The sequence below is a fragment of the Camelus dromedarius genome, chromosome 1, assembly GCF_036321535.1.
Source record: "Camelus dromedarius isolate mCamDro1 chromosome 1, mCamDro1.pat, whole genome shotgun sequence".
NCBI classification, from domain to species: domain Eukaryota; kingdom Metazoa; phylum Chordata; class Mammalia; order Artiodactyla; family Camelidae; genus Camelus; species Camelus dromedarius.
In genome coordinates this window covers 60,931,908-60,958,576 of record NC_087436.1, presented here as the reverse complement: position 1 = coordinate 60,958,576, position 26,669 = coordinate 60,931,908, and the positions used below count along the sequence as shown (strand labels likewise).

The 26,669-nt window shown below is 38.3% G+C and overlaps 2 protein-coding genes across 8 annotated transcripts in view; one reads left to right on the top strand and one right to left on the bottom strand.

Moving 5' to 3' along the window:
- The window catches only part of POLR2B (RNA polymerase II subunit B), a 44,184-nt gene extending 20,858 nt beyond the window's left edge, over window positions 1-23,326 (bottom strand). Inside the window, exons 1-10 of the mRNA XM_010983379.3 lie at window positions 23,178-23,326; window positions 17,993-18,065; window positions 14,607-14,757; window positions 9,160-9,272; window positions 8,819-9,038; window positions 8,327-8,485; window positions 5,688-5,852; window positions 3,398-3,594; window positions 3,124-3,243; window positions 2,161-2,347 (exon numbers count right to left, since the gene is read on the bottom strand). Of these exons, the coding sequence (XP_010981681.2) occupies window positions 2,161-2,347; window positions 3,124-3,243; window positions 3,398-3,594; window positions 5,688-5,852; window positions 8,327-8,485; window positions 8,819-9,038; window positions 9,160-9,272; window positions 14,607-14,757; window positions 17,993-18,065; window positions 23,178-23,196 (1,404 nt within the window). The 5' untranslated portion in view covers window positions 23,197-23,326. The remainder of the gene's footprint in view (window positions 1-2,160; window positions 2,348-3,123; window positions 3,244-3,397; window positions 3,595-5,687; window positions 5,853-8,326; window positions 8,486-8,818; window positions 9,039-9,159; window positions 9,273-14,606; window positions 14,758-17,992; window positions 18,066-23,177) is intronic.
- A 604-nt stretch (window positions 23,327-23,930) lies between these two features.
- LOC105091800 (nitric oxide-associated protein 1) overlaps window positions 23,931-26,669 on the top strand; it is a 34,734-nt gene continuing 31,995 nt past the window's right edge. For 3 of the 7 annotated variants that reach the window (XR_004142142.2, XR_004142143.2, XR_010380618.1), the window contains exons 1-2: window positions 23,931-25,193; window positions 26,113-26,277. Coding sequence is in view for 3 of the 7 variants with exons in the window: in XM_031469539.2 (XP_031325399.2) it covers window positions 24,005-25,193; window positions 26,113-26,277 (1,354 nt within the window). In the remaining 4 variants the exon portion in view is untranslated. The remainder of the gene's footprint in view (window positions 25,194-26,112; window positions 26,278-26,669) is intronic. The other 4 variants (XM_031469539.2, XM_064484921.1, XR_004142137.2 and 1 more) reach the window with 3 other exon arrangements.

Here is a 26,669-nt window from a genome sequence, read left to right as displayed (position 1 = left end):
ATCACCACTTTCCCCAGCTCTACAACAACCCAAACCTCCTTCCTCTTCCTAAGTCTCCTGTCATGGTTAATGGTATCACTTTTCCCTTAATCTTCCAATCCAGAAATCTCAAAATATTTTTGTCTCTGACCTCCTCCTTTATACACATCAATAGACATATCCTGTCAACACTACTTTCAAATTTTCTCTAAAAGCCAACCCCTCCATTCCCAGTGTCACAGCAACAGACCAGCCCCTTACCTCTTGCCTACTGTACTACAATCAGCTCAAAAATCCTTACAGTCTCCCTCTTCAATCCAACCTCCTCAGTTACCAGAATTAATAAAACAGATATGTTCATATCACTCACTCACTTAAAAAATATAAAACAGGCCCCCACCAACTACAGAGGAGCATGACAATAAAGCACTTCTCAATGATGTCCCAGAGGACCTTCCCCTACCAGTCTCCAGAACTCCTGTACCCCATCCACACTGCAAAACCCCAAACCTCTGACCATGCTATTGCCACCAAATGGAATGCACTTCCCCATTCTGCTCTGCCTAGTGAAATGTTACCACCTCTATAGAAGACATCTCACCCACCTCCACGAAGAACTGTCTTACAAAACTTACTTCCCAAGTATTTCTCAAATTTGTCTCCCCCTCTACAAGACTGCTCTAGTGTAGGCCCTAATTATTTCTCACTCAGCCTGTTGCAACAATCTTCCTGCCAACAATTTTGCTCTTCTCAAATCTTTTCTCCACACTGCCAACTACTGTGAAGCTACCTAAAAAACAAAAATGAACATGTCACTCCACTCTATGGGCTGTTCCCAGCTTCCTTCTCCAACCCCATCTTCCTAACTCTCCCACTTTGATTTGAAAACCCTAGGCTGCTCTCGCTCCTCCCATACATATATGCTCTTTCCCCTCTCTGTCCCTTTGTTAAGGATATTAAATTTTTTCCAGTTTTCCTGTGAGCTACTAGTTTTATCCTCCTTCCAGGCTTGGGCCATTTTCCAATAACTACCCTTCAAGATTCAGCTCAAGTGTCACCTCCTAAAGAAAACACTTTTCACCCTCTCAGCCTTCTCCAGCATCCCCACAGAGCAGGTGTGCACAGCTCTCATTTAATACTCACTGTACCATGCTGTAATATCTGTTTATGTCTGTCTATGAGTACAGACTATAAACTACTTAAGAACAGAGATCATGTTTTATTCATCTTTGCATCTCCAATGTACAGCAGAGTGCCTGGCACATCATAAGTCCCAAGAGCTGTACACTGAATTGGCAGGATGACATTTATCATAATTGAGCTCAAAGCAAAGTGAGCTGCACATGGATGAATGTTTCCACTGATAGATGGTGAGCTCCTTGAGGGCTGGAAGAGTATCTCATTTGTGTTTTTGAACGCAGCATCACAAACACCAAGTATACTCAACAAATTCGTATTAAGTTAAAAGGAACTAGAAATTAACTTGGGCTATCAGCATCCTTCTAAAATTTCTTAAAATCTGTAGTATGTTTCTAGGAATCAGAAGCTTAAAGTTGGTGTCTGAATGCCAAATTAATCTCAGGTGACACTGGTACAGGCTGGTTAAAAAAAAAAAAAAGCAAAGGGGGAGATTCCCCCCAAATTCCACAAAGCTAAACATGTATATTATAAATTTTCAATTTTATATGAAAAATAGTTACAAGAAGTAAATAAATAAATATGTCTAGTGAGACATTTTTGTAAAAGGTTCCCCCAATTCTCCTTCTGAGAGTAGCTATTACAGTCACTGTACATACAAGAGGCCAACACAGAGAAATAAGTGTTAAAGTATTACATTTTGCAAAAAAGGAAGCAGATGCCCTTCTATTCTCTGGGCATCAGCTTCTACTATGGAGTCTTTAAGACATAAAAATTTCACAAACATGGACCATCTCACCTTCCAAGTAGCTACTCAAATTTATTAACTATCTTGATGTAAGCCAAAAGTTTAAATCTCTCTTAGTAATACTAATAGCTAATTTAAGAAAAATTTCACTTTCATAATTCAAAAGCCAAGTGCTTCTACCTCTGATCAAGAAAAAAAAAAAAAAGCTAAATAATTTACATTCGATGAGTGAAAGATTCTGTTAGTTCCATAACATTTTCTTATCAAAACTGTAGTCATAGTCGACACATCCTTACCTGAGATACCCCAGCTCTGGCTTGATGAGCTTTCTTTTGGTCACCCCAGTTTCCAGTAGCTAAGGAGTATTTTAGGCCATCAGATATAATCCTTGTTTTAATTGCCAACTCCAAGTTAAAATCCTTTCCTCGATCAATGAACTTCTGTGCATAGATCCGTACTTCTTTAAGCAAATTCTTAAACATTCTGCCCAATAAAACAGTATTATTTTAAACACGCAAAGGTCTACAAAGTGCCTTGTCAACGGGGACAATATAACCCACAAGGGGGCGAAAAGTGATTGAGGTGGAGGGAGGTTACTACTTTTTATATAAAATGCACAGGTGTACATACAGTACATAAACATACACAGGCAAAGCAATTAGGGGGAAATGTCGTAAGAGGCTTCTTAGTGGGATGATCGTGAAAGAAGTTTGAAAAACACTAATATATAACACAATAAATAATAGAATATGTACAAAACGTTGCTAATATTGTTTTTGTATTAAATTGCCTACATTATTTTTACAAATAAGTTTTTTAATTATAAAAGTATTATATGTTCATTATAGAAAATACAGAAAACATAAAAACGTATCTCGAATAAAATAAAAATCACATATAACCCCAATAATGACACAACCACTGCTCGTATTTTGAGAGATTTCCCTCCAGCTTATGTGTTTTTATAAAATGCAAAGCAGAACTAATAAAAATTCCATTATCAGCACTTAGAAAATCAAGGCAGTAACAGCTTTTTCAAATGCCTTGTAACAGTAGAGAGGAATAAAGAAAATGTACACAAGTAATAAACAATTCCTCACAAACTTGACATTTTCAGACAAGAAATAGAACTAAATCTGAGCAAGTGGCAAAAAAAATACAGCTAACTTCATATGTACCCAATATGGATGGGGCACCTCCATGTGAAATAATCCAAAGTGAAATCTCTCTACTTTCAACATCATTCTATAACTTCTTACCCTCTAAATAAGAATGCAAGTAGTGGTCCAGCAAGGTCCAATCTTTTGTTTCCATAGTGATCTCTGTCATCTAATTCTCTTCTACCCAAAGCTGCTAGAAGCAACCTATGAACCATGTACCTTTTAAAAAAGAAGTAAAAAAGAAAACACATGATTTTGGCTTTTTCTTAACTTACATATTAAAAACATCAATTTTGACATTTTTAGCTGTAAGAAAAACTTTTATTAAAACCGTATCTTGGCAAAGAACTTAGAACAATGAAATTTAACGTACCCTAAGAAATAAGCTTTCTTGGTCTCACAAAAATCACTGACGCCAACATGAGGGAGCATTTCTTTCTGTAAGACTTCCTTTGCATATTTAATTCTTTTCTCTTTGGTGACACCAGGCTTTGCTCCTCTTGAACCAATGAAATTGAGTGCAACATTCTGTTCTTGGATGACAAAGGCTTCATCGAGAGAAGGTTTAACCTATCAGTTAATTTAAATGAAAAATTATTTTCAAATTCATATTTTTATGTTAAAAGAAGTCAACTGGTAACAGAAACACACAGTAAGCTTCTCCTTATTTTCTAGCCTTCTCCTCATCTGTTCCGCCCAGGAGCACCTCCCAAGCACGTCCTAAGAAAACTGAGTTCCCGTGACCTTAGACACCTTAGACACCTTAGAGAGCGCTGTGCTCTCCTGAAGCTGAATCCTTGGCCTATCTCACTTATTTTATAATACACTAAATAACTATGGACCTAACTGAATATGCAAAACTTTTATAAAATCAAGGAATCACAAAACCTTAGAACTTGAAGACATCTTAGAGATCTAGAGATCTCTGAAAAAAATCTGCTCATCAGCACAGGCAATTATATTTTCCAGATAAATACAAATAATTCCATTATAACAGAGCACAGTGGGTTTTTTTTTTTTTTTTACATTTTAATGAACTATGGCATATATGTATGTGTTTGTGTGTGTATAAACTTATAGAAGTTTAAGGTGGGGAAGGTACGGCTGAAGTGGTAGAGCACATGCTTAGCATGCATGAGGTCCTGGGTTCAATTCCCAGTACCTCCTCCAAGAGTAAATAAATGAACCTAATTACCTGCCCCCAACCAAAAAAAAAAAAAAAAAATTTCAGAGAAGTTTAATACTCAAATTAAAATTTACTAAGCCTCAAATGAATAAATACACTGTACTGTTTTCAACCTTGGTTTAAGAGGTTATCTTTTAACTACTGAAATAACTTTTTATCTTTAAGTAATTTAAAAAAAAAATTACTACTACCAAAAGCTTAAAGTAAAATCTAACTGGATAAAAATGGATATTTTTGTCATATACCCATATCAATAAATACTTTAATAACTAACATATACTTAACTTTCTAACTTTGTGACCAATGTTTGGCCTGCATTTTGCCTTATTTCTCTGCAGTCTAAAAGACTTGGGACAATACAGAACAACTTTAAGAATATCAACTACTACTGAGACAAGGATCATCAATGGAAAAGATTGATAAGGAAATGCATATTTATCTAGACTCAGTGAATCTTTCCACAAAAGTACTAACTTTACAGTGGAGGAACCTAAAAGATGACACTGCAGAGTTAATATTCCAATAATGGGACAAAATAACAACATGTGACTCCTGATGCAATTCCCTGGGAAGCACACAATATGATCTCTGTATTTGTCCTGCCAAAAAATGCATAAATTCAATCTAATCATGAGGAAACATCAGAAAAACTCAAATTGAACGATATTCTGTAAAATAAATGGCCTATCTTTTCTAAAACTTTCAGTGTTCAGTGTTTCAGTGAGGAAAAAGACAAGGGAAGATTAAAAGAGACTACAGACAAGTGAAAACATGTAATACATGATCCTGGATTGGATTTTGATAGAGGCGGAGAGGATCCCATTAAGAACATTATCAGGACAACTGGCAAAAATCTGAGTAAGATCTCTAGGTTAACAGTATGTACTGTACCAAAGTCCTGATTTTAAAAACTATACTATGATTATGCAAGTAAATGTCCTGATTCTTAGGAAATATACACTAAGTATTCAGAAGTAAAGGGGTATGATGTCTGAAACTTATTCTCAAATGATCCAGAAAAAAATAATGTGAATCTACAGACAAAGTGGCATGTGGCAAAGGTAACAACGGGTGAATTTGGACGTAGAGAATACAAGAGTTATTTGCAACTTTTCTATAAATTTGAAATAATTTCAAAATAAAGTTTTTTAAAAATAGAAGATATTAACTATTCATTTTCCCTTTTTACTAAATTGCACGAGACTAGTATGCTTTTATGATTTTCTTCACTACTGTTTCTTCTTGCTGCTGTCAATGAACTCTGGCTGCCTCTAGTTTTTATGTCTATTTTACAGAGAATTGTCAGGAAAGAAGCCAAGGCAGGGCTGAAGGTTTTTGCTACGTTGCAAATAGCATGGGGTTTGTGACAGCTAAATTGATCTTCAGAGCAGCTTTCTACTGTGTTTTAGGATTAGCAAAAGTCAGTAACTTTAAACCTCTTGTAAAACACTGTGACTATATTTTGCTTTCAAATTACCATTTCCATCATCTCTGGATCTTCAAAGTCATAAATAATGTGCTCTAAAATATCTCTGTCAGACACAAAACCTAATGCTCTGAACACAATAATGATAGGAACTTCTTGCTTGATATACGGTAGGGTTGCCACAATGCGCTGACCAATAGCACTCTTCTTTGCACCCTAGAAAAATAAAACATCGTTAGAATATGAGGACACAGAGATCAAGGCATATATAAACATCACAAGAACCACTTTATATACATATTCCTTGTACGTATTTCAAAAAAAGCATGTATCTCATACTCTAAGAAATGTACTGTGGCTGCTTTTCAAAACCACTAGAATAGGTTCACTTATTTGATGGACAAGCTGGTCATTTAGACCTGGGAGAACTTCCATTCTCTATTTTCTGTCTGCCAAGATTCTCTAGAATTTCCAACATTGCACTTGGAAATGATCTTTTCCTGTAAAAGAATATGAACACAGACCTCTCACCTTTTCCCCTGACCAAAAAATTTAAAATTTTCGAAGAAAGAAATAGATGAAGGGAAAATAAAGAGAGAATATGGATGGACAAATGTAGAAAAAAGCTAAGCACAGAATGAAAAATAAATATTAACTCAGAGCTGGTCTGTGAGGTATCTCCATATACAAATAATGTTTCAAAACTAACAGCCTCTCTCAAGCTTCTCTTTCAGTCTGTCTCTCTTTAATTGTAACACATACAGAAACGAAGTAGAAGTTACTGGTCTACAATGCCATACAATTACCTCGTTTCCCAGTTTTAATAAAATTTCTTTCCTTCAATATCGAACTCTACCTTCTCTTGGCCTCGTAACCCAACATTACCATGATCCATCTAATAACAGTTTCTGTTGTCTTCTTCCTCCTACTTCAGGCCTCCTTGCTTAGAAACCTTACCCCATCTCACAGGTATTCAGTAACAACTTTACATAAATGATACACAAATCTTCACCTTGATCTTCTTCCTGTACCCTCAACCCTCATATCTCCAACTGCCATTTGGTTGTTTCAACTTAGATTTCAATTATTTCATGCAGTCTATTATTTGTTTCATCATAGATCTTTTTCAAAATAAGCAAAACATTAAAAAGGAATGCTCCACCAAAAAAACTTCTGTCTAAAAATGAACTCACCAGGTTCTTTGTAAAAATCAATTCTCGGAAGCTTTCTATTTTATCTAGAATGTCAGGATAGAACCATAGAATCTTACTTGACTCATCCTTATATCAAATTTATCACTAAATCTGGGTAACTTTCCTTTCTCTGCCTCTAATTAATTCATTTTACCAACAGCTGCCATGATAATCTCTCTAATACACTGTGTTCCTATACTTACCCTCCATAATCCAGGACAATGCTTCTAAACAAAGAATGCACATCACAGTCACCCAAAGAGCTTTTGCAAACACTTGTACTTGAGCCCCATTCCACCATCATTTTCAAGTAAAAACCACTTTAATTCTTTAAACACCTATTCTACAAGTGATTGTAACTTTAGGCACTTAAACCTCTCTAATGTTCAAGTTCTTCTCCTTTATAAAACTTATTAAAGTGATATTAGACTATACAGAACTATTTGTAAGAGCACAAGACTAGAAATCTAAATGTCCATCAAAAGGGAAATGGCTCAATAAATTATGCTACACCTATTTATGGAATATCACAGCTCAAAACCAATGATCAACTGCAGATCCAAACATGTTTTTAAAGGATACCAGCAAAGTTCAAACAGTGTGTATGATATGTTCCCATCTGTATTTTTTGCATGAAGACTATTTCTGGATAGATTCATGAGAAATTAGCAAAAGCAGCTGCCTCGAGTAAAGAAATGTGGGGTGAGGGGTCAAAGGAAGACTACTTTTTATAGTGCAACCATTTTTGTACTTTTCTGAACTATTTTAAAGTGCACGTATGACTTTAAAAGTGTACATGAAATTAAATAGTTAATCACAGCTAATTTTCAATAGTTATAAAGATTAAATCAAGCAATCTGAGTTACATAATTGGCACACAGCAAATAGGCAAGAAACGTTAGCTATAAGTGACATGCCTATGGTACCTGGCTTCTAAGATGGTGCCCAATGATCCCTGCCTACAATCAATGCCTTGTGTAGTCCCTTCACTTGAGTATCAACTAGATGTACTAACTTGTATCTAACAAAAAGAACATGGCAAAAATGATAGGATATTGCTTCTAAGGTTAAGGTATAAGAGATGGTGATTTCCATCTTGCTTGTATGCTTCACAGCTCTGTTCAATTACTCTGACAAAGTGAGCTGCCATGTTGTCAGCTGTTGTACAGAGGAGAGCCGAGAGGCAAGGAACTGAATCCTGCCCAACAACCATGCAAAGGAGCCTTAAGATGATGACTGCAGCCCAGACAAACACCTTGATTGCAGCCCTGTAAGAGATGCTTAGCCAGAGGACCCAGCTAAGCTACACCCAGAAACAGATGATAAATGAATGTTGCTACTGGAGTAATTTGTTACAACTAGTAAATAATAAGATGTCTACCCTATAACACTGATAATATGCTCCAGAAAAACTTTTTGACTAAGTATGCAGTCTGATAACTTACAAAACTAGACCAAAAGGAATAAACCCAAACAATACCATGTAACAGTCCATACCTGTCCTCCTCTTGCCAGCATGCTAACCCAAATCGTACTGGTGGGTCGAGAAGAATTCTCTAGACATGATCTACACTCTCCTGTGTAGGCATATTTAGAATCCTTTTTGGCAAACACATAGACTGTGTTTGTTGCCATTTTCTCTTGAGCAATCAGAACCTATATGGACAATAAAGGTTACAGCCATAAAATCCTGAAGGTCTTTGAAGTAAAAAGAACAGTGAAAGCTGCATCTTAATTTAATCTCATCATACAACCTCAACGAAACATCAATTCTTGACGTTTACAAACTCCATTTTGCAAAAATGCTTCACAGAAACAACTAAGTTCAAACAACTGACCACATAAATTTCCAGTGCATATATCATACACAGCTAAATAAAGTTACGGTTTAATAGAAATTCAATAGAAAAGTTTACCTTTTAATTTCAACTTTCACAATTTAAATCTTAATGATTATTTTGTAATTTTTTAAAAATAATGCTATCATACCTTTTCTGATCCATTAATAATAAAGTAGCCACCAGGATCCAAGGGGCATTCATTTAACTCACAAAGGTCACGATCTGTTAAGCCATTCAATAGGCAGTAAGTTGAACGCAACATAATTGGAATTTTTCCTATAAAAGTTTTTTGATGCTGTGTCTGAAGTTGTTCTTCACCTTCTTTAATGACTGTTTTAGTTATATCAACATAAAGTGGAGCAGAGTACCTTTGAAAATAAAAGTAGATCATAATTAATAGTAAGGTATTTGCTGAAACTATCAACTGGTTAAAATTTTATCTTCAGAATTGTATTTTCCAGAATTGCTGGAAAAAAATTTTTTTCTTACGTGAGATTTCTTAATCTGGCCTCATTTGGCATCATTGGTGAAGGAGCACCATCTCTTTCCCAATGGGTAGGCTTGGAGAGGTAAATTTGCTCAAATTTCAGCAAATACCTTGGCTAAAATAAAACCAAAAACCATGAAAAGGGTAAATAATTTTTTCCATAAAAGATCTGATTCCATTTTAATTGACATCAACATTTTGAGTAGAAACAGATCTAGAAAATGCCAAAATTAATCACTTTACTAAAATGAGGACTCTCTAAAGTTAACATCCATATTCCAAAGATGTCAAGTTTTATACTTCATCATTTTCTTAAGATGGAAGACAAAAAGAAACTTAGCATATCACAACTAAATAAAGACTAAGCACACATCATATGCTCTGAGTTCATATCAAATAACTGAAATGGATTTAAGTAACGATCTATATAGCCATTTCATGCGCCCTCTCCTTAGTTCTGGTCAGGTATACAAAGTTACCAGAAAATAAAAAAAATACACATTCAAACAATTAGAAACATGCTCTCAACTAATCAACAGAACATAGAAAAAGTAAACCTAAGCTCTCCAATTAAACATACAGAAAATACTAATTACTATTCTACATAAAGATATGAGAATTTCTAACCTTGGCTGACTCAGCCCACCTTAAAAAAACAAAAAGAGGAAAAAAGAAAAGTTTATTAAATATCTATTTGCTACCCAATAAAACTAAATCCATGAGAACTTTCCACAGCTAAATGGATAGCGGATTCCTCTCAAATCAAATCTCAGTAAAGAAAAAGATGGAACGAAGCTGACCACTAAAGGAAAACTCCTGATACCCAAGTTTCCCAAACTGGAGTGAGTAAAAAGCAAAGAGAACTCATGGTGATAATGAACCAAAAGGAATTCAGTCATCCAACTTCTCATTTCCACCATCACGTTAGTTATTATTATTATCTGAAACTTACTGAAAATTATTTCAAGATTTTTATCTGCCTCCAGCCTCTTCCCACTCCAAAGAAACATCACTTCCAAAGCAACATTTTTAAAACAATGCTTCATGGATTTTCCAGTCAAGATGGCAGAGTGGTAGGACCAAGAGCTCGCCTCTCCTCACAACTACAATGAAACCACAACTGAATGATAAACAATCATCAAAAAAAAGACTGGAACCTAGCAAAAAAGATCTTTTGCAACTGGAAACATAAAGACGGAAGCACAACAGGATGGTAGGAGGGGCATGCTCGCGGTATAACTGGGCCCCATACACCCGGGTGGGTGACCCACAAGCTGAAGAACAGTTAAGTCGCAGAGGCCCTCCCACAGAAGTGAGAGCTCTAAGCCCCACGTCAGGCTCCCTAGCTCAGGTTCCAGCACTGGGAAGAGAAGGAGACCCCAGGACATCTGGTTCTGAAGGCCAACGGGGCACAGTTCCAGGAGGCCCATGCGGCTAGGGGAAAGAGACTACATTCGCTTGGGAAGCATACATGCAAACTCGTGTGCACCAGGTCCAAGGGCAGAGGCAGTGATTTCATTGAAACCTGGGCCAGGCCTGCCTGCTGGATTTGGAGGGTCTCCTGGAGACGTGGGGGAAGGCTGCAGTTCACCCAGGGGACATAAAAGCTCGTGGCGGACATTTCTGGGAGTGTTCATCTACAGGAGCTTTCCTGGAGGCTGACATCTTGATTGAATCATTAGCACCAAGACCAAGCCCCACCCAACAGCCTGTAGGGAAGTCTCAGGCCAAACAACAGAAGGGTGGGAACACAGCCCCACCCATCAGCAGACCTCCTAAGCCACAAAGGCCTCTAGACACAGACCTCCTACCCACCAGAGGTCCAGGACCAGGTTTCACCCAGCAGTGGGCAGGCACCGGCTCCTCCTGCCAGGAAACCTGCATAAGCCTCTAGACCAGCCTCATCCACCAGGGGCAGATAACTAGAAATAAGAAAACAACAATCCCAAAGCCTGTGGAAGGAATCCACAAACACATAGAGAGATAGACAATATAAGGAGGCAAAGAAGTATCTCCCAGGCCAAGGCACAAGATAAAATCCCAGAAGAAGAAATAAGTGATGAGGACATAGGCAATTTATCTGAGAAAGAGTTTGAAGTACTGATGGCCAAGATGTTCAGAGAACTCAAGAGGAATATAGATGCACAGAGTGAAGTTTTTAGCAAAGAGTTGGAAAATATAAAGAATACCCAAACAGTTGAAGAATAAAATCACTGAAATGAATAACACACTAGAAGGAACCAAGAACAGACTAAATGATTAGGCAGAAGAACGGATCAGTGAGCCAGAAGACAGATTAGTAGAAATCACTACTGCAGAACAGAAAAAAGGAAAAAGAATGAAAAGACATGAGGACAGTTTAAGAGAACTCTGGGAAAACATGAAATGCATTAATATTTGCATTATAGGGGTCCCAGAAAGAGAAGGGAAAGAGAAAAGACCTGAGAAAATTTTTGGAGAGATAATCACTGAAAACTTGCCCAACTTGGGAAGGGAAATAGTCACCCAAGTCCTGGAAGCACAGAGAGTACCACACAGGATCAACCCAAAGAGGAACACACCAAGGCACATAGTCATCAAATTGACAACAATTAAGGATAAGGAGAAAATATTAAAATTAGCAAGAGAAAAGCAACACATAACATACAAAGGAACTCCCATAAGGTTATCAGCTGATTTTTCAGCAGAAACTTTACAGGCCAGAAGGGAGTGGCATGATATATTTAAAGTGATGCAAGGGGGAAACTTACAACCAAGAATACTCTATCCAGCAAGGCTCTCTTTCAGACTTGACGGAGAAATCAAAAGCTTCACAGATAAACAGAAGCTAAAAGATTTCAGCACCACCAAACCAGCTTTACAACAAATGTTAAAGGAACTTCTCTAGTCATCAAACCATAAGAAAAGAGAACAGAAAGAAGAAAGAAAAAAAAAAAAAAAAAAAAAGAAGAAGACTTACAAAAGACTGTTTTGGCTGTTCGGAGTCTTTTGTAGTTCCTAATAAATTCTGGAATTGTTTGTTCTGGTTCTGTGAGGACTGTCCTGAGTATTTTGATGGGGGTTGCATTGGATCTGTGGATTGCTTTGGGTAGTGTGGCCATTTTGATACTGTTGATTATTCCAACCCAAAAGCACAAGAAATCTTTCCATTTCTTTGTGTCATTTCAGTTTTCAGAGTACAGGTTAACCTCCTTGGCTAAGTTTATTTCTAAGTATTTTGATGTTTTTGATGTAATAGAAACGTTTATGCTGGTTATAAAATTCTGGTTTTTGAAGTTAAAAAAAAAAAGGAAATGAAGGGCTGTAAAAGACAAAATATCCTTTCTTATGGATGAATTGTATTCCATTACATATATATGCTGCATCTTCATTATCTACTCAACTACTGATGTGCAATTAGGATGCTTCCATATCTTGGCAATTATAAATAATGTTGCTGTTAACAGCAGGGTGTATGTATCTTTTTGAATTAATTCTTACTTTGTGGTTGACTTTATTCCTTTGATAACTATGTCAGTTTAAAAAGCTAAAGCCATAAACGTTCTTAGAAACAATGAACAGTACATATACATAAATTTAAAAATACATGTGCTGTTAACAAAAAAAAGAAATGGGCTATCAAGACATTGAAAGACATGGAAGAAACTTAAAAGACATATTACTAAATGAAAGAAGCCAGTCTGAAAAGGCTACAAACTATGATTCCAACCAAATGACACTCTGGAAAAGGCAGAACTACAGAAACAATAAAGAGAATCATGGTTTCCAGGGGTTTGGGGAGAGGAAGGGAGGGAGGGAGGAATGAACAGATGGAGCACAAGGGATTTTTAGGGCAATGAAATTATTCTGTATGATACTATAGTGGTGGCTACATATCATTATGCATTTGTCAAAGACAGTAGAATGTACAGCATCAAGAGTGAATCCTAATGTAAACTATGGACTTTGGTTGATAATAATGTGTCCACGTTGACTGTACCAAATATGTCACACTGATAAAGGATGTTGAGGGTAGGGGAGTATATCTGTTCAGGTGGGGAGGGCTCTGTGCAACTCTCTGTATTTTCTGCTCAATTCTGCTGTGAACCTGAAGCTGCTCTAAAGAAATAAAGTCTGTTAGTATAAATAAATAAGTAAGTAAGTAAGTATAAAATAAAATAAGATAAGATAAAATAAAATAAAATATTTTATGTACTTCTTTGACAATCTTTCCACAATTCCTCATGATATCCAAAAATCCAAAGCATATGACAATCTGCTTCCACCTTATCTTCCACTAACACTCATTAAGAACAGATCAAACCAAAAAACAATACATTGGCTACCGTGGTTCCCATTCCATCCCCAAGCCAAACACACCAAGTATTTTTTGCTGAAATGATTATTTTTTCTCTAGTAAAACAAACGCCCTTCACAGTCAGCTTAAGTCCCTCCCATCTCTTCCACTAAGCTCTAAAATCCCAGCTTGAGAAATCTTTCCCTCCAATAGTACTTATTCTAGTACTCTGAATATGACTGTTATATCATCTCCCTTGTTTTGCAAAGATCGTGAAGTGAAGATGCCATAAGTATAAAAAAGGAATTTCATGCCCATTTTTCCAAAACAGTGCCAAAAGATCCAATTATTTTTGTTCTTAACAGCAAAAGTCTGTGCAGCACCTCCAACCAGAATGAGAATAATACAACAGCTCTTATAAGCTCAGCTACACAAAAGAGGGACTGAACTGGCTAGAAATAACAACCTCTCCCTCTGTCTAACTCTACTTGTGGGGCTCTCCCTGCCCTACTTTGTCAGTTTTTCCTGTCTCTCAAGGCCCATCATACTGAGGCATACTGTCTCTCTACCTCTCAAAAACTAGGGTCAGCCTTTATTTTGGACTACATACTTTTTTACAATCACTCATATAAAACTAGATTCTAAAATTATACACTTACCGTAATTTTAACAACACTAAAAACATGCATATGTGAAAACAAAGACTACAATGAACTTACAAAAATTAAAACTGCTGATATGTTTGGTTTATTATTCTCCCTTATTATCTCTTATATTGATATAATAATGTAGTGCAACAAATAATCAAGTGAAAAAATCCTTCACGTACTTTTACTTTTATGATTTCTTACACTGAAAGAAAAAAGTGGAGTTTTCTGAAGCAATATGACCATTTCTGGCTTGCCTGTCTTAGTAGTTCACGGTATCTCTGAGTTTCCTCTCCCTGGCTATTAATTACCTACTATCTGAATTAGGATTAGAGTTTTACATTACTTGCAAAAATACATCTCTCCCTTAATAAGAATAAATCAGGAGCTGCTTGAAGATATTATCAGCACACTACAAAAAACATGTACTTTTTTTTTATAACCTTTAGGCCAGGTGAGAGAAGGACTGAAATTTCAAATCAATTCTTCTTCTATTTATGTTACTTTATCAGAATAACCATCTTACCGGTTCTTCAACTTCTCCACTAGCATGCTGAGCTTCGGCTTGTAGGTCAATAGGTGGAGCATCTTCCACAATTCTTTGAACAGACATCTGAATAAACTCATCAAAAGAATCCAACTGTTGTCTGACCAAGCCTTTCTCATCAAAATAGGAACTGGGAAAACATTTGGGTTCATAATCAGTTACAACTCAGTGATGTTCTCTAGCATATTTCCCCATTTTCATTATCATAAAAGCCAACAAATACTAATTATTAAATACCAAATACTCTATACTCATCAGTACATAAAAATATGTAAGGTATCCAAAAAAGGGGTGAAACAAGTAACACTTCCTCTGTAGAATTTACTGTTAAGTTTGAGGAAATGAGACTTATACTTACAGGTAAAATGATTTAAAGCACGACATAAGAATTATAAGGAAGCCCTAATTTACAAATGTCCTTTACCGATAAATTGCATATAACCTCTTTGAAACACTTCTTGAAAAAGGTGTCAGGAGGGAAACAAAAGAAAATGCATTGTCAAAGATAAAAATAAGTGCAACAACATGGATGGGCCATGAGCATATTATGCTAATAGAAATAAGTCAGATAGAGAAAACAAATACCATATAATTTCACTTATACATGGAATCTAAAAACAAAAACAAGTAAAACAAAACCAACAAACCAACAAAAGAAAACAAAAACTCACAGACACAGAGAACACATTAGTGGTTATCAGAGAGGAGGGGGCTGGTGGGTGAGTGAAATGGGTGAAGGGGGGTCAACTGTATGTTGATGGATGATGATAATGTTGATTATCAGCATTAGTGATAATCACTATCACTAGACTGTGGTGGGGATCTCGGTAGTGTATACAGATGTTGAACTATAATGCTGTACACCTGAAACTTATATAATTTTTAAAAAGGATGAAAAAAGATAAAAATAACTTTAATTTGAATGAGAGGATGTTACCAAATGACCAAAATATAGCATATATAAGAATTTCAATTTTAGGTAAAGATTATTCTATTTTGAATATGTTAATGGTAACATGAGATTAAGTCATTCAAATGAAAATACTCAGCAAATAATTGATCATTAAAAGTGGACATGGATTAGAGATCAGAGCTGGTAGCGTAGGCAGAGAAATCAAATGGTGAAGCCCTAAAGAAGGACAGAGACCAGAAAAGAGTAGGCATGCTGTTTGCAAGAGGAATCTCTCCTCTCACCACCACCCAGGAACAGCTGTATGGCTGGACTTAGCTTCTAGCCCCTTACCCCTAGTAAATAATGACTCCCTCATCCCCACATCAATTTTCTGAGATAACATGCACAGCCCGGCTAATCATCAGCCTCCCAATTTGGCATTATCAAATCACCTCACAGGTCACTGGCCAGCCTACAGAGTGACTGACTTTGGGTCAAGGCCCCACCCGGATTCAATTAACCATGGTTGCCAATACTGGAGGTTAGGTCTTATGGTGGAGAACACAGTACACGATGATCCCTGGGAAAGGTACAGCCTCGAGAATGGTGGGGGCAATTTCCTTCAGCAGAGACTGTGAACTAACAGGAAAGAAATTTCTCACAGCCACTTAGGTCAGCCAGTGATATGTAAGAAGTACATGGAAGGCACTGCCTGTAAGATAAACAGCAATGATTTCTATGGACAATTTACAATGAAAAATCATTACAAAACCATGGACAAGTTTCATTCTCCCAGGAAACTGAACCACAGCTACTTTCCCCCAAATCATTAGAAAAGTGGCACTTCATTAGAATGCTATCCTTTAAACGCCTCAACTATATGAATATTTCCTATTTATGGGATCATGACTCGTACAAAAAGTCATCTTACTGAAGTCACTGGTGATATTAAGTGATATCACATTCACATTGTTTGGGAAAGCATTTGATGTTAAATAGTGAAAAAACAAAATGTCATCTCACAACAGCCAAAGCACCTACAATCAATTCAAATGTAAAAATCAAATAGTATTTTATTCTGTAACAAATATTAAATGCAATGTCTGTTCAAAAAGAGTATCTTATCTTTGAGCAATTTGCCACATGCTGAAAACTATTCCTTTTTGGCTAACATCAAAATATTCTTTCTCCCTGGAGATCATAGAATATAGGCATACCCCAAACATCTACCTGGTTATTGTTTCCTAATAAAATATCTCTTGGTGTTTAATACTCAAACATCTGGAAGATACTAATGTCTCAATGCAAAGTGTTTATAGCACATCTTTAACAGAAAAATAAGTAAGTACTTACATCCCAAAAACTCAATATATTTTTAACAAAACAATGTTTGGCAAAGGTTCAGTTTTACTCCAAAATACAAATGGTAGAAAGTCAGAGGCGTGTGGTTCTTTGAAAAGGAAGAGAGTGTCAACTAAGAGGATGTGCATCTTGGAGATGGTGGCCCTTAGAGAGGCATTATCATGTTGCTATATACAAAGTAACTGCCAGTTTGGTAAGAGAGGAGAGTTGTAGCATTTTATATTCTAACATAACAAGATGTTACTTTATTATTTACCTATATGTAAGGCTTCTTACTGAACTTTATTAGTTTAATTACACTCAGAATTGGACGGGAATGTGGGCTGAAATACAACCTATTGTAACTTTATCCATTTAAAACAATGAGAACACCAAGGAATCAAATTAACAGCATCAGCAGTGCAACAAACAGGCATCATGTGCTTCCTGATATAATGCAGTGAGAGCAGAACATCACTACTACCAGAGGCAATCATCTGAATCTAATTATGAGGAAACATCAGACAAACCCAAATTGAGGAGCACTCTAAAAAGTAACTGGACTGTAACCTTCAAAAAAGGAAAAAAAAAAAAAAAGAGGAAGACTGAGGAACTGTTCTAGATTATAGGAAACAAAAGAAAAAGTCATGAAAACTAAATGCAATGTGATTTTATGTTGGATCTAGGATCAGAAAAGTTTTATTTTGTTATAAACATTAGTGGGAAATCAGCCAAATCCAGGTAACGTTCTAGATTAAACAAGAGTACTGCATTAATCAATATCCTCATTTTGGTGACTTATGATTATATAAGAGTACTCTTAAGCTAAGCAACTGTCTCTCAAATGTTTTAGAAACAAATATGTAGATAAAGAAAAAGGCAAAGAAAATAGAGCTTAAGGTTAACATTTAGGGAATCTGGGTGAAGTGTACATGAATTCTTTGTGTAACTTTTCTATAAATTCAAAATATTTTAAGTTAAAGTTAAATATTTAAATAAGTAAAATGACAAACCAGCTCTCCAACAGCATATTCACATAGAACATCTGATTTCCAAGAACAGAGTAAGTAGGAAATCCCTGTTTAGTTTACAGCAGCTTTTAAAGCTTATTCAGCTTGGTCTAAAAAGTTACCTAATTACAATCCAGCATGCCTCTTGCCACAAATCTGGGGTGATTTCATCATCATCTTCATCATATTGCATATCTGTAAAAAAAAAAAAAAATCTCATCTGCAATAAATACTAGTTCACATCTTGCTCCTATGATATGAAGTAGCAGAAATACACTTCTCTATTAAATAAAAAACAATCCCTTTACCTCCACTTTTGTTAAATTTCAGTTGTTATACTACTTAAATTGTAATAAAATAGTATACGTAGGTATATATCTGCATATATGAAGATCTATGTCACATAGGTATTCTCCCAATACATAAAAGAGGCCTCATGAAAAAGGTTCAGTGCAAGTCATTTGAATTTGTAACTGTTCCATCTTCTCCAGAAAGTCCACGTAATTCTCATTAATAGTTAACTATAATGATAACTAGGATATCTTTTCATTTTTTCAAGTCTTCTTTAATTTCCTTAATTAATGTTTTATAGTTCTCCATGTATGTCTTTCATCTCTTTGGTTAGATTTATTTCTAAGTATTTTATTACTTTGGGTGCTATTTTAAAAGGGATTGTTTCTTTACTTTCTTTTCCTGTTGATTCATCGTTAGTGTAAAGAAATGCAACTGATTTTTGTACGTTAATCTTATAACCTGCTACTTTGCTGAATTCTTTTATTAGTTCTAGTAGTTTTTGTGTGGAACTTTTAGGGTTTTCTATACATAGCTTCATGTCATCTGCATATAGTGACAATTTTACCTCTTCTTTTCCAATTTGGATCCCTTTTATTTCTTTCTCTTGCCTGACTGCTGTGGCTAGGACTTCCAAGACTATGTTGAATAGGAGTGGTGAGAGTGGACAACCTTGTCTTATCCCAGATTTTAGTGGGAAGGTTTTCAGTTTTTCACCGTTGAGTACTATGCTGGCTGTGGGTTTGTTATATAGCTTTTATTATGTTGAGATATGTTCCCTCTATACTCACTTTGGTGAGAGTTTTTTTTTTTTTAATCATAAATGGGTGTTGAATTTTATCAAATGCTTCTGCATTTATTGAGATGATCATGCAGTTTTTGTCCTTTCTCTTGTCGATGTGATGTATTACACTGACTGATTTGCATATGTTGAACCATCCTTGTGTCCCTGAGATGAACCCAACTTGATTATGATATATAATCTCTTTTATGTGCTGTTGGATTCTGTTTGCTAATATTTTGTCGAGGATTTTTGCATCTATGTTCATCAGAAACAAGCTCGCAATTCTCTGATCCATAGGCTCCTCAGAGATTGGAGTCAGAGATTATAGTAATAAGGAGGAGTCAGCAAAGGATTCCAATAGCTGAGCAATACCTTAAGAGGGGTGTCTATTCCAGCAACATTTCATACATGCACAAGGATGACAGGCTGTCTTTTCCAAAGATGGCCACAACCATAGCTTCCATTTCACATGCTCTTTTATAAAGTGATCTTGACACTCCTACCATCAATATATAGGGTCTGTTTCCTCCCCTTGAATCTGGTGGGTTTTTGACTCTCCTGTAACTAATACCTCACAGAATACAGCTGAAGCAATGCTACATGATTTTAGAAGCTAGGTAAGGAAAAGCAATGCAATTCCACCTTGTTTGCTGAAACTCTTACTTCTGGAGCCCTGAGCTGCCATTAAAAAGTCCTACTACTCTAAGGATGGTATACTTTGGGTGAAGAAGCCCAAATCATAGGGAGAAACCACTTATAGATGCTCCAGTCAGCAATCCTGGTCCTTGAGTCCTTCTAGTACAATGCCAGAAATCTGAGTAAACACTCCAGATCACCCAGTCCCAGCTGTCAATACCCAGCCTTTGAGTCTTCCCAGTTCAACCACTGACATCAGGCAGCAAACAAACTATTCCTACTATGCTCTGTCCAAATTCCTGACCCATTTAATACAATGAACATATTAAACAATTTTTAAGCAGCCAATTTTGGGGGCAGTTATGCAGCAATAGTAATTTATCCAACAGGGCACTTGAAAAATTGGTGTGTACTAGTCTAATATTAGTCTCATCTTCTTATGTAAAAGATTAAGTGTGCTACATTTTTTTTTCTATTCTGACCTATGTATATAGTATGTAAAACTTAAGACCTTTAAATAGATAAACAAGTTTATACTGTATGGCACAGGGAACTATATTCAATACCTTGTAGTAGCTTACAGTGAAAAAGAAAATGAAAATGAATATATGTATATTCACGTATGATTGGGGCATTGTGCTGTACACGAGAAATTGACACAACATTGTAAACTGACTAAACCTCAATTAAAAACAAAATCTTCGGTTCAAAATTTGATACATATCCAAAATAAATTATATAATAAAGTCTTCTTGAATGGTCTGGGATTACTGATTCCTACACATGGGGGAGAGGAGGTAAGAAAGACAAAAGTATCTAAAATGGCTTACAGATTTCTACCTTTCATGGCAGACTACATGTTATTACCACAGCCACGCAGAAGAAGCTAGTAAGGTTGGGAAAGGAGAGGTATGAAGTCAGCTTTAGTTATAGCTGTAGGTCATTTATCCCTTTAAATACTTTCAGTAGGTAACTGGAGATAAATACTAAGCACAAATAAGGAGTCTAAATTATAAGGCGTTCAGAACCATTAAGAGGTGGTTGGTAGAATACAGTAGAGTTTACAAAGAGAAAGAAGACTGAAGGCAGGATATTTGGAAATACCACTGTTAGAGTCATGTGAAGGAAGATGAATCCATAAAAGAGACTAATTTATTCATTCATCCACTTATCAAATATTCATTGTGACTGTTTACTATGTCCCAGGCATTGGAGACACCACCTTAAACAAGATAAAAGATGGCTATATGTTCAAGAAGACTATCACCTACTGGGGAGACACAGACAACATAAAGTCAATTAAACTGAAGTGATATGGACAGTCCTAACCAGGACCTAAGGAGGCTGGGAAGACTTCCCAAAAGCTGAGTTGAACAGACACCTCATGCATGAATTAATAGGAGTATACCAGGCAAAAGGAGAGGGCGATGGTGCAAAGGGTAGAGAAAGTACTGCAAACAGAAAACACTTGTGCAAATCGTTCCACAACAAAAGATATTTAAGGAATAAAAGGCCAGTGTAGCCAAAGCACAGAGTGTGATGTTGGACTGGTAAAAGTGTTTGGTCTTTACCCAAAGAGCTGTGAGAAACCATTCCAAGATTTTGTAAAGAGTGTGTCTAGAAATTTTCATTTCTGAAAGATCATTACTGTTAGACACTGGATTGGAGAGGCAAGGAAACTGAAAGCATAGAAACCAGTTAAGAGTCTGGGAAAGTAATCTAGGCAAGAGATGGTGGTGGCCTGAACTAGATTTGTGGCAGAGGGGAAGGAAGAGTGAACAGATTCGACATTTTGTAAGAAAAAGATGAGGATGCTCTCTATGTACTAGTACGAAAATCTTTTCGACATATACCAAAAAAAAAAAAAAAAAGGTGCAGAAAAGTGTGGATGCTACTTTTTATCTGTAAAAGGGGTTGGGGGGGAGAAAGGATCCCTTTTATATTTGTTTGAATATGCATAAATCATCTAGAGAGACCACAATCTAAGCACACTGGTTATCTCCTGAGCCGAAGGTTTTCATGGGACAGACAGTGGACAAGAATAAGACCTTACACTTTTTAAACATTTTTATATTTCCTAGCTTATGAATAGTGAGAATATATTACCTACTCAAAAAATTAAGCTAAACGGGAGAGGGAAATAGCTCAGTGGCAGAGCACATGCTTAGCATGCACAAGGCCCTGGATTCAATCCCCAGTACCTCCATTCAAAAATAAAATGGAGAAGGTATAGCTCAGTGGTAGAGCATGTGCTTAACATCCATGAGGTCCTGGGTTCAATCCCCAGTACCTCCATGTAAACAAACAAACAAATCTAATTAACCCCTCCATAAAAATAAGTAATAAAAACTAATTTAATAAAAAATTTATTTTAATTTAATAAAAAATTAAGCTAAAAAAACTTTCTAAAAATTTTTTTCTGAGACAGGACTCAAGAAAAAAAGAATACAATGATGCTAACAAATTTCTAGATGAAAGATAAAAATAAGACGAGATGTTTAAACAGTGTAGTTTAACAGTTTAGTTTCTGCTTCTGTTAGGTAGTTTAGATAGAAATGAGCATTGGGCAAGGGGAGAGGAAGGGGAAAGGAACAACTCAGAACACAAGGAATCTGAGCTGTCAATTAACCAGAACACAAGGAACCTGAGCTGTCAATCAACCAGAGCACAGAGAACCTGAGTTGTCAATCAATTAATCAATCAATCACGAAACCAGGATATAAAGACAGGAGAAACAAAGGAAAGGCATCATTTTTCCTCACTGGGATTGGCCCACCCCCAATTCTTGGGAGTGTACTATTCACTTTTTTTTTTTTTTTACTTTTATTTTCTCCATGAAGTAGCTGAGGGAATAAATAGAAATGTGAGGGGTGGACACGAGATTAGGAGCTAGAAGAAAATGAAGTTTGAAATAGTAGCTGTGGAAAGCGGAAGGGAGAGCAATAAAAATACATAATGAAAATACACTACACATGACTAAAAATTCTGCAAGTTAAAGGGAAAAAAAGGGTATATTGGCCCTGTTCAATAAAGTACATACCACCTAGAATTCTGTCATCTTGTGAAAGGAAGGAAGGTATCTTTTAAGATAATTTATTTGGCACAGGACAGCGTGAAGAAATGCCAAACCAGACCCATCCCTTCCCCTACATCCAACACATAAGCACTATACTTTTTATCCCCGGCGTATTTCCAGAGCCTAGCACAATGCCTGGCACAGGGTTACGCTCAAAAATTCAACTATTCAATAAATCCACTAGGTCTGGCCTCACGGGAAATCGAGGAGCCCTTTGCTTCAGACAAAAATCAAAACAACGGTTATTTGCCGTACGGTTCTGCACGCTATTTCAATATAGGAAGGGAGTGTCAGGTTTATTCAGGAGCAGGCAAGAGACAAAAACTCTCCCTGACTGAGATTACTACGTTTCCTGCACCCACCACCTCTTGCAGTAATGGACTCGCTCCGGGCCTAGGGAATGTAAGGGAAACGTCTGTAAACGCTGCGCGGCGGGCCGGAAAGGAGGCCCCAAATCCTCAATTCGTCCAGCTCTCCACGTTTCCCTCCTTACGTGGGTCGCCGCGGAGTGTTCACCTACCCTCGTCCGCGTCATACATGTTGGCAAACGTTTCCCGAGCTCCAAACTCTAGAAATCACAGAGAACAGTGCGCAGCAACCGCCGACATCCGCAGCGTGAAGCGAAGTGATTTCCGTCTCTGGTGTTCCCAGAATACTCTGCGTCCCACGCAAAACTCCGCCCACAAATACGTCATTGTAAAGTCTGCGCCTGTGCGAAGTTTAAGCAAAGGTTCCCGAAGTGTTAGTATGCACATGCAGAATTTGCAGTCCCCCGCTTCTGTAGCTTACGGCGAGGACCACTCCTACTGTCTCAGGGTTGGATCCAGCCAATGACAGTTTTTGTTTTCAATGTTGTTGCACATATAATGGCACCTGGAAAAAAATATAAAGAATCTATACTAATAGGTTTTAGATTGAGCTGTGAGTGTGCAACATTCGATGCTTTTTTTTTTTAGTTCAAAGACTTAAAAACACGAAACTTTAAAAACCGATTTCTGTATACATCAACTATACCTCAATTTTTTTAAAGGTTCAAAAGTGTGATTTCTGAACGGCAGGTAGTGCCGACGGTAGAGCGTTGAAGAAGTCTGAAACTAAACAAACCCTCACTCAGTTAATTAACCTTTTCGGCCAACCTAGCCCTTTTCGGCCAACCTAGCTCAGTCTAAGTCCCTGGTACTTTTACCTCCGCGTTAAGTGTTTCCAGGCCAAAGAACTCTCATCGCGAGAACTCACGACATTAGATTTAGGAGGAGGAGCGGAAGTGCGCCCACTGACAAATGACTGCTCTCAGGTAGTCCCGGGCTTTCCTCCAGTGATTAACGCGACTCTGGGGCCTCAGTGCGCATGCGAACAGGTGGCCCCGCCCCTTTGCCCGCGTTCGCGTTTCTCATGCTGCCCGCGCGTTTCACGTCTAGGCTGCTATGCAGGGTCCTGCGGGGATCCGCTCTCATGGTAGTGCGCCATGGCCTCCGGGAGACGCTTCTGGAGAGGAGATGCGCCGCCAGCTGCTCCCAGCGCCCATCGGGCCTGGGTCGTGGGCCTCTCTGTGGCCCGACAGCGACTGGGGGTTACGAGGGAAGTGCTGACATGGAGGAGCATTTTCTGTTCCCCGAGTACGTCCCGGATCCGGAGCCCGCACTGAGCCTCCAACACCGGCTGCAGGAGCTGCAGCAGCGGCAGGAGGAAGAGGAGCAACAGAGGCAACAGCGGCGGGAGGAACGGCGGCTACGGAAGCTAAAGGCGAGCGGGCGAGTGCACCCGGTGGTGGGGCACCCGGACCCGACGGTGCCGCCTAGCGGCCTGAACTGTTCGGGCTGCGGGGCGGAACTGCACTGCCAGGACCCCGGCTTGCCCGGCTACCTGCCCAGCGAGAAATTCAGCGCGGCGGCTCAGACCGAAGGCGGGCTGGCGCGGACGGTGTGCCAGCGCTGCTGGCTGCTGGTTCATCACCGACGCGCCCTGCGTCTGCAGGTGAGCCACGAGCAGTACTTGGAGCTGGTGAGCGCCGCACTGCGGCGGCCCGAGCCCTCCCTGGTGCTCTACATGGTGGACCTCCTCGATCTGCCGGACAACTTGCTGCCTCACCTGCCCGCGTTGGTGGGCCCCAAGCAGCTGATCGTGCTAGGAAACAAGGTGGACCTGCTGCCCCAGGATACTCCTGGTTACCGGCGGCGGCTCCGGGAGCGACTGTGGGACGATTGTGCCCGCGCCGGGCTCCTGCCGCCCCCTGGCTACCGAAGGCCACAACACCCCAGCGGGGACCGGCCTCGGGACGGGGAGGAGAATGCGACTCCTTCGACCAAGTCCCGCACAGTGCTCAGGGACGTGCGGCTCATCAGCGCCAAGACTGGCTATGGAGTCGAAGAATTGATCTCCGTGCTCCAGCGCTCCTGGCGCTACCGTGGCGACGTCTACTTGGTTGGCGCCACCAACACTGGCAAGTCCACTCTCTTCAACACGCTCCTGGAGTCAGATTACTGCATCGCCAAGGGTGCTGAGGCTATCGACAGGGCCACCATCTCCCCTTGGCCTGGTGAGCATTAGGCGGCCCGCCCCCTTGGTTTTCTGAGAAGTCTGGTCGCGATTCGGGCACCTAGTACTATATCCTTCCTTTGTGTACACCAGAGGCTGATTGGAGCCTTCCCTTGAAAAATTCTCTGCCTACTTTAGTCACACCTCTGTTCTGTGTCAGTTTAGTGCTAGGAAATACAGTATATGTTGTGACTTTCCAAAAGAAATAATTAAGAGTACTTCTGTGTTCCAGTCACTGTTCTGGCACCTATAGGGGACACAGGGAAGTTCCTGCTCTCTTGGAGGTTTCCCTTGTAGCTTTAGTTCTTTGTATGTTTCTCCAAAAAGTCCTTTTACTTTCTAAACCTCTCTCCACCCCCTCAGTCTTACTCTTCATGTCTTCAGTTTATTCACGACATCTGTATACCATACACATTTAACATTTGAATAATTCACTAATGCAGCATGGTACATGACTTTGTAGAGAGGAAATGTCAACTTTGTGGCTTTAAGGAATGTCTGTAGTAACTGCAAAATGGGTCCTTCTGTGACCCTGTTTGTATCTAACAGTTGGCAAAAGGAACTACTTCGTTTGTTCCTTTGAAACCAGTGTTTAACTTTGCTTGATAAGCTGTACTTCTCTGTCCTGGAGTTTGGTTGACTTATACATAGAAGTGCTTTTATAATGGTTAGTAGTATGGAGAAGATGGGAAGAGAACAGGCCTATAGATTTGGTATTCAAATCCTGGTTGAGCCTGTGAGCCAATCTCTTGAGTTTACTTCCTCATCTGTAAAGTAAGGATAATCTTGTAGAGAATTGTCCTGAAAGTTAAGAGAAATAATCACAGTACCCAAGACAGTGTAGCTTCTCATAAATGTTAGTTTTACTCCATTTTCTTGTACAATGTTTATAATAACGTATTTATTCTTTGGTATTTTAGGTACTACCTTAAATCTCCTGAAGTTTCCTATCTGTAACCCAACCCCGTACAGAATGTTTCAAAGGCAAAAAAGGCTTAAAAGAAATGCATCTGAAGTGGAAAAAGATCTTAGCCAGCAAGAACAAAATCAACTTAATGTCTTGAAAAAGCATGGTTATGTAGTAGGTAAGCACCTTCTATAGCAAAAGTCTTATTGGGTCTATGCTAAAATTCTTTGTTGAGCAACCTGAACTACAGCTCTGTGGGGCTAGCCAGTTTTGGAGGGAGAAATTAGTCATTTTGGAACATAGAGTTCCTTTTAGAGGCAAGGCTAATGTTTGGAAATCCAGAATTCATTGCACTGGGAAAGTTGAGACAGTAGATATTAAAGGAAGCAAAAGGAAGGAAAGGAAGCGTGAATAACTGCCTCCTATCTGGCCGTTGTCAGTGGTAGAAGCATTTTCACAGAGATTCCAGCCCCCTCCTTGCAAACCAGTACAGGCTGTTGAACTGTACCAGCTTTAAAGTGGATGGTCCCTCTTTCCTTGGTATCTTTTTTCAACCTTTCTTTACTAAAA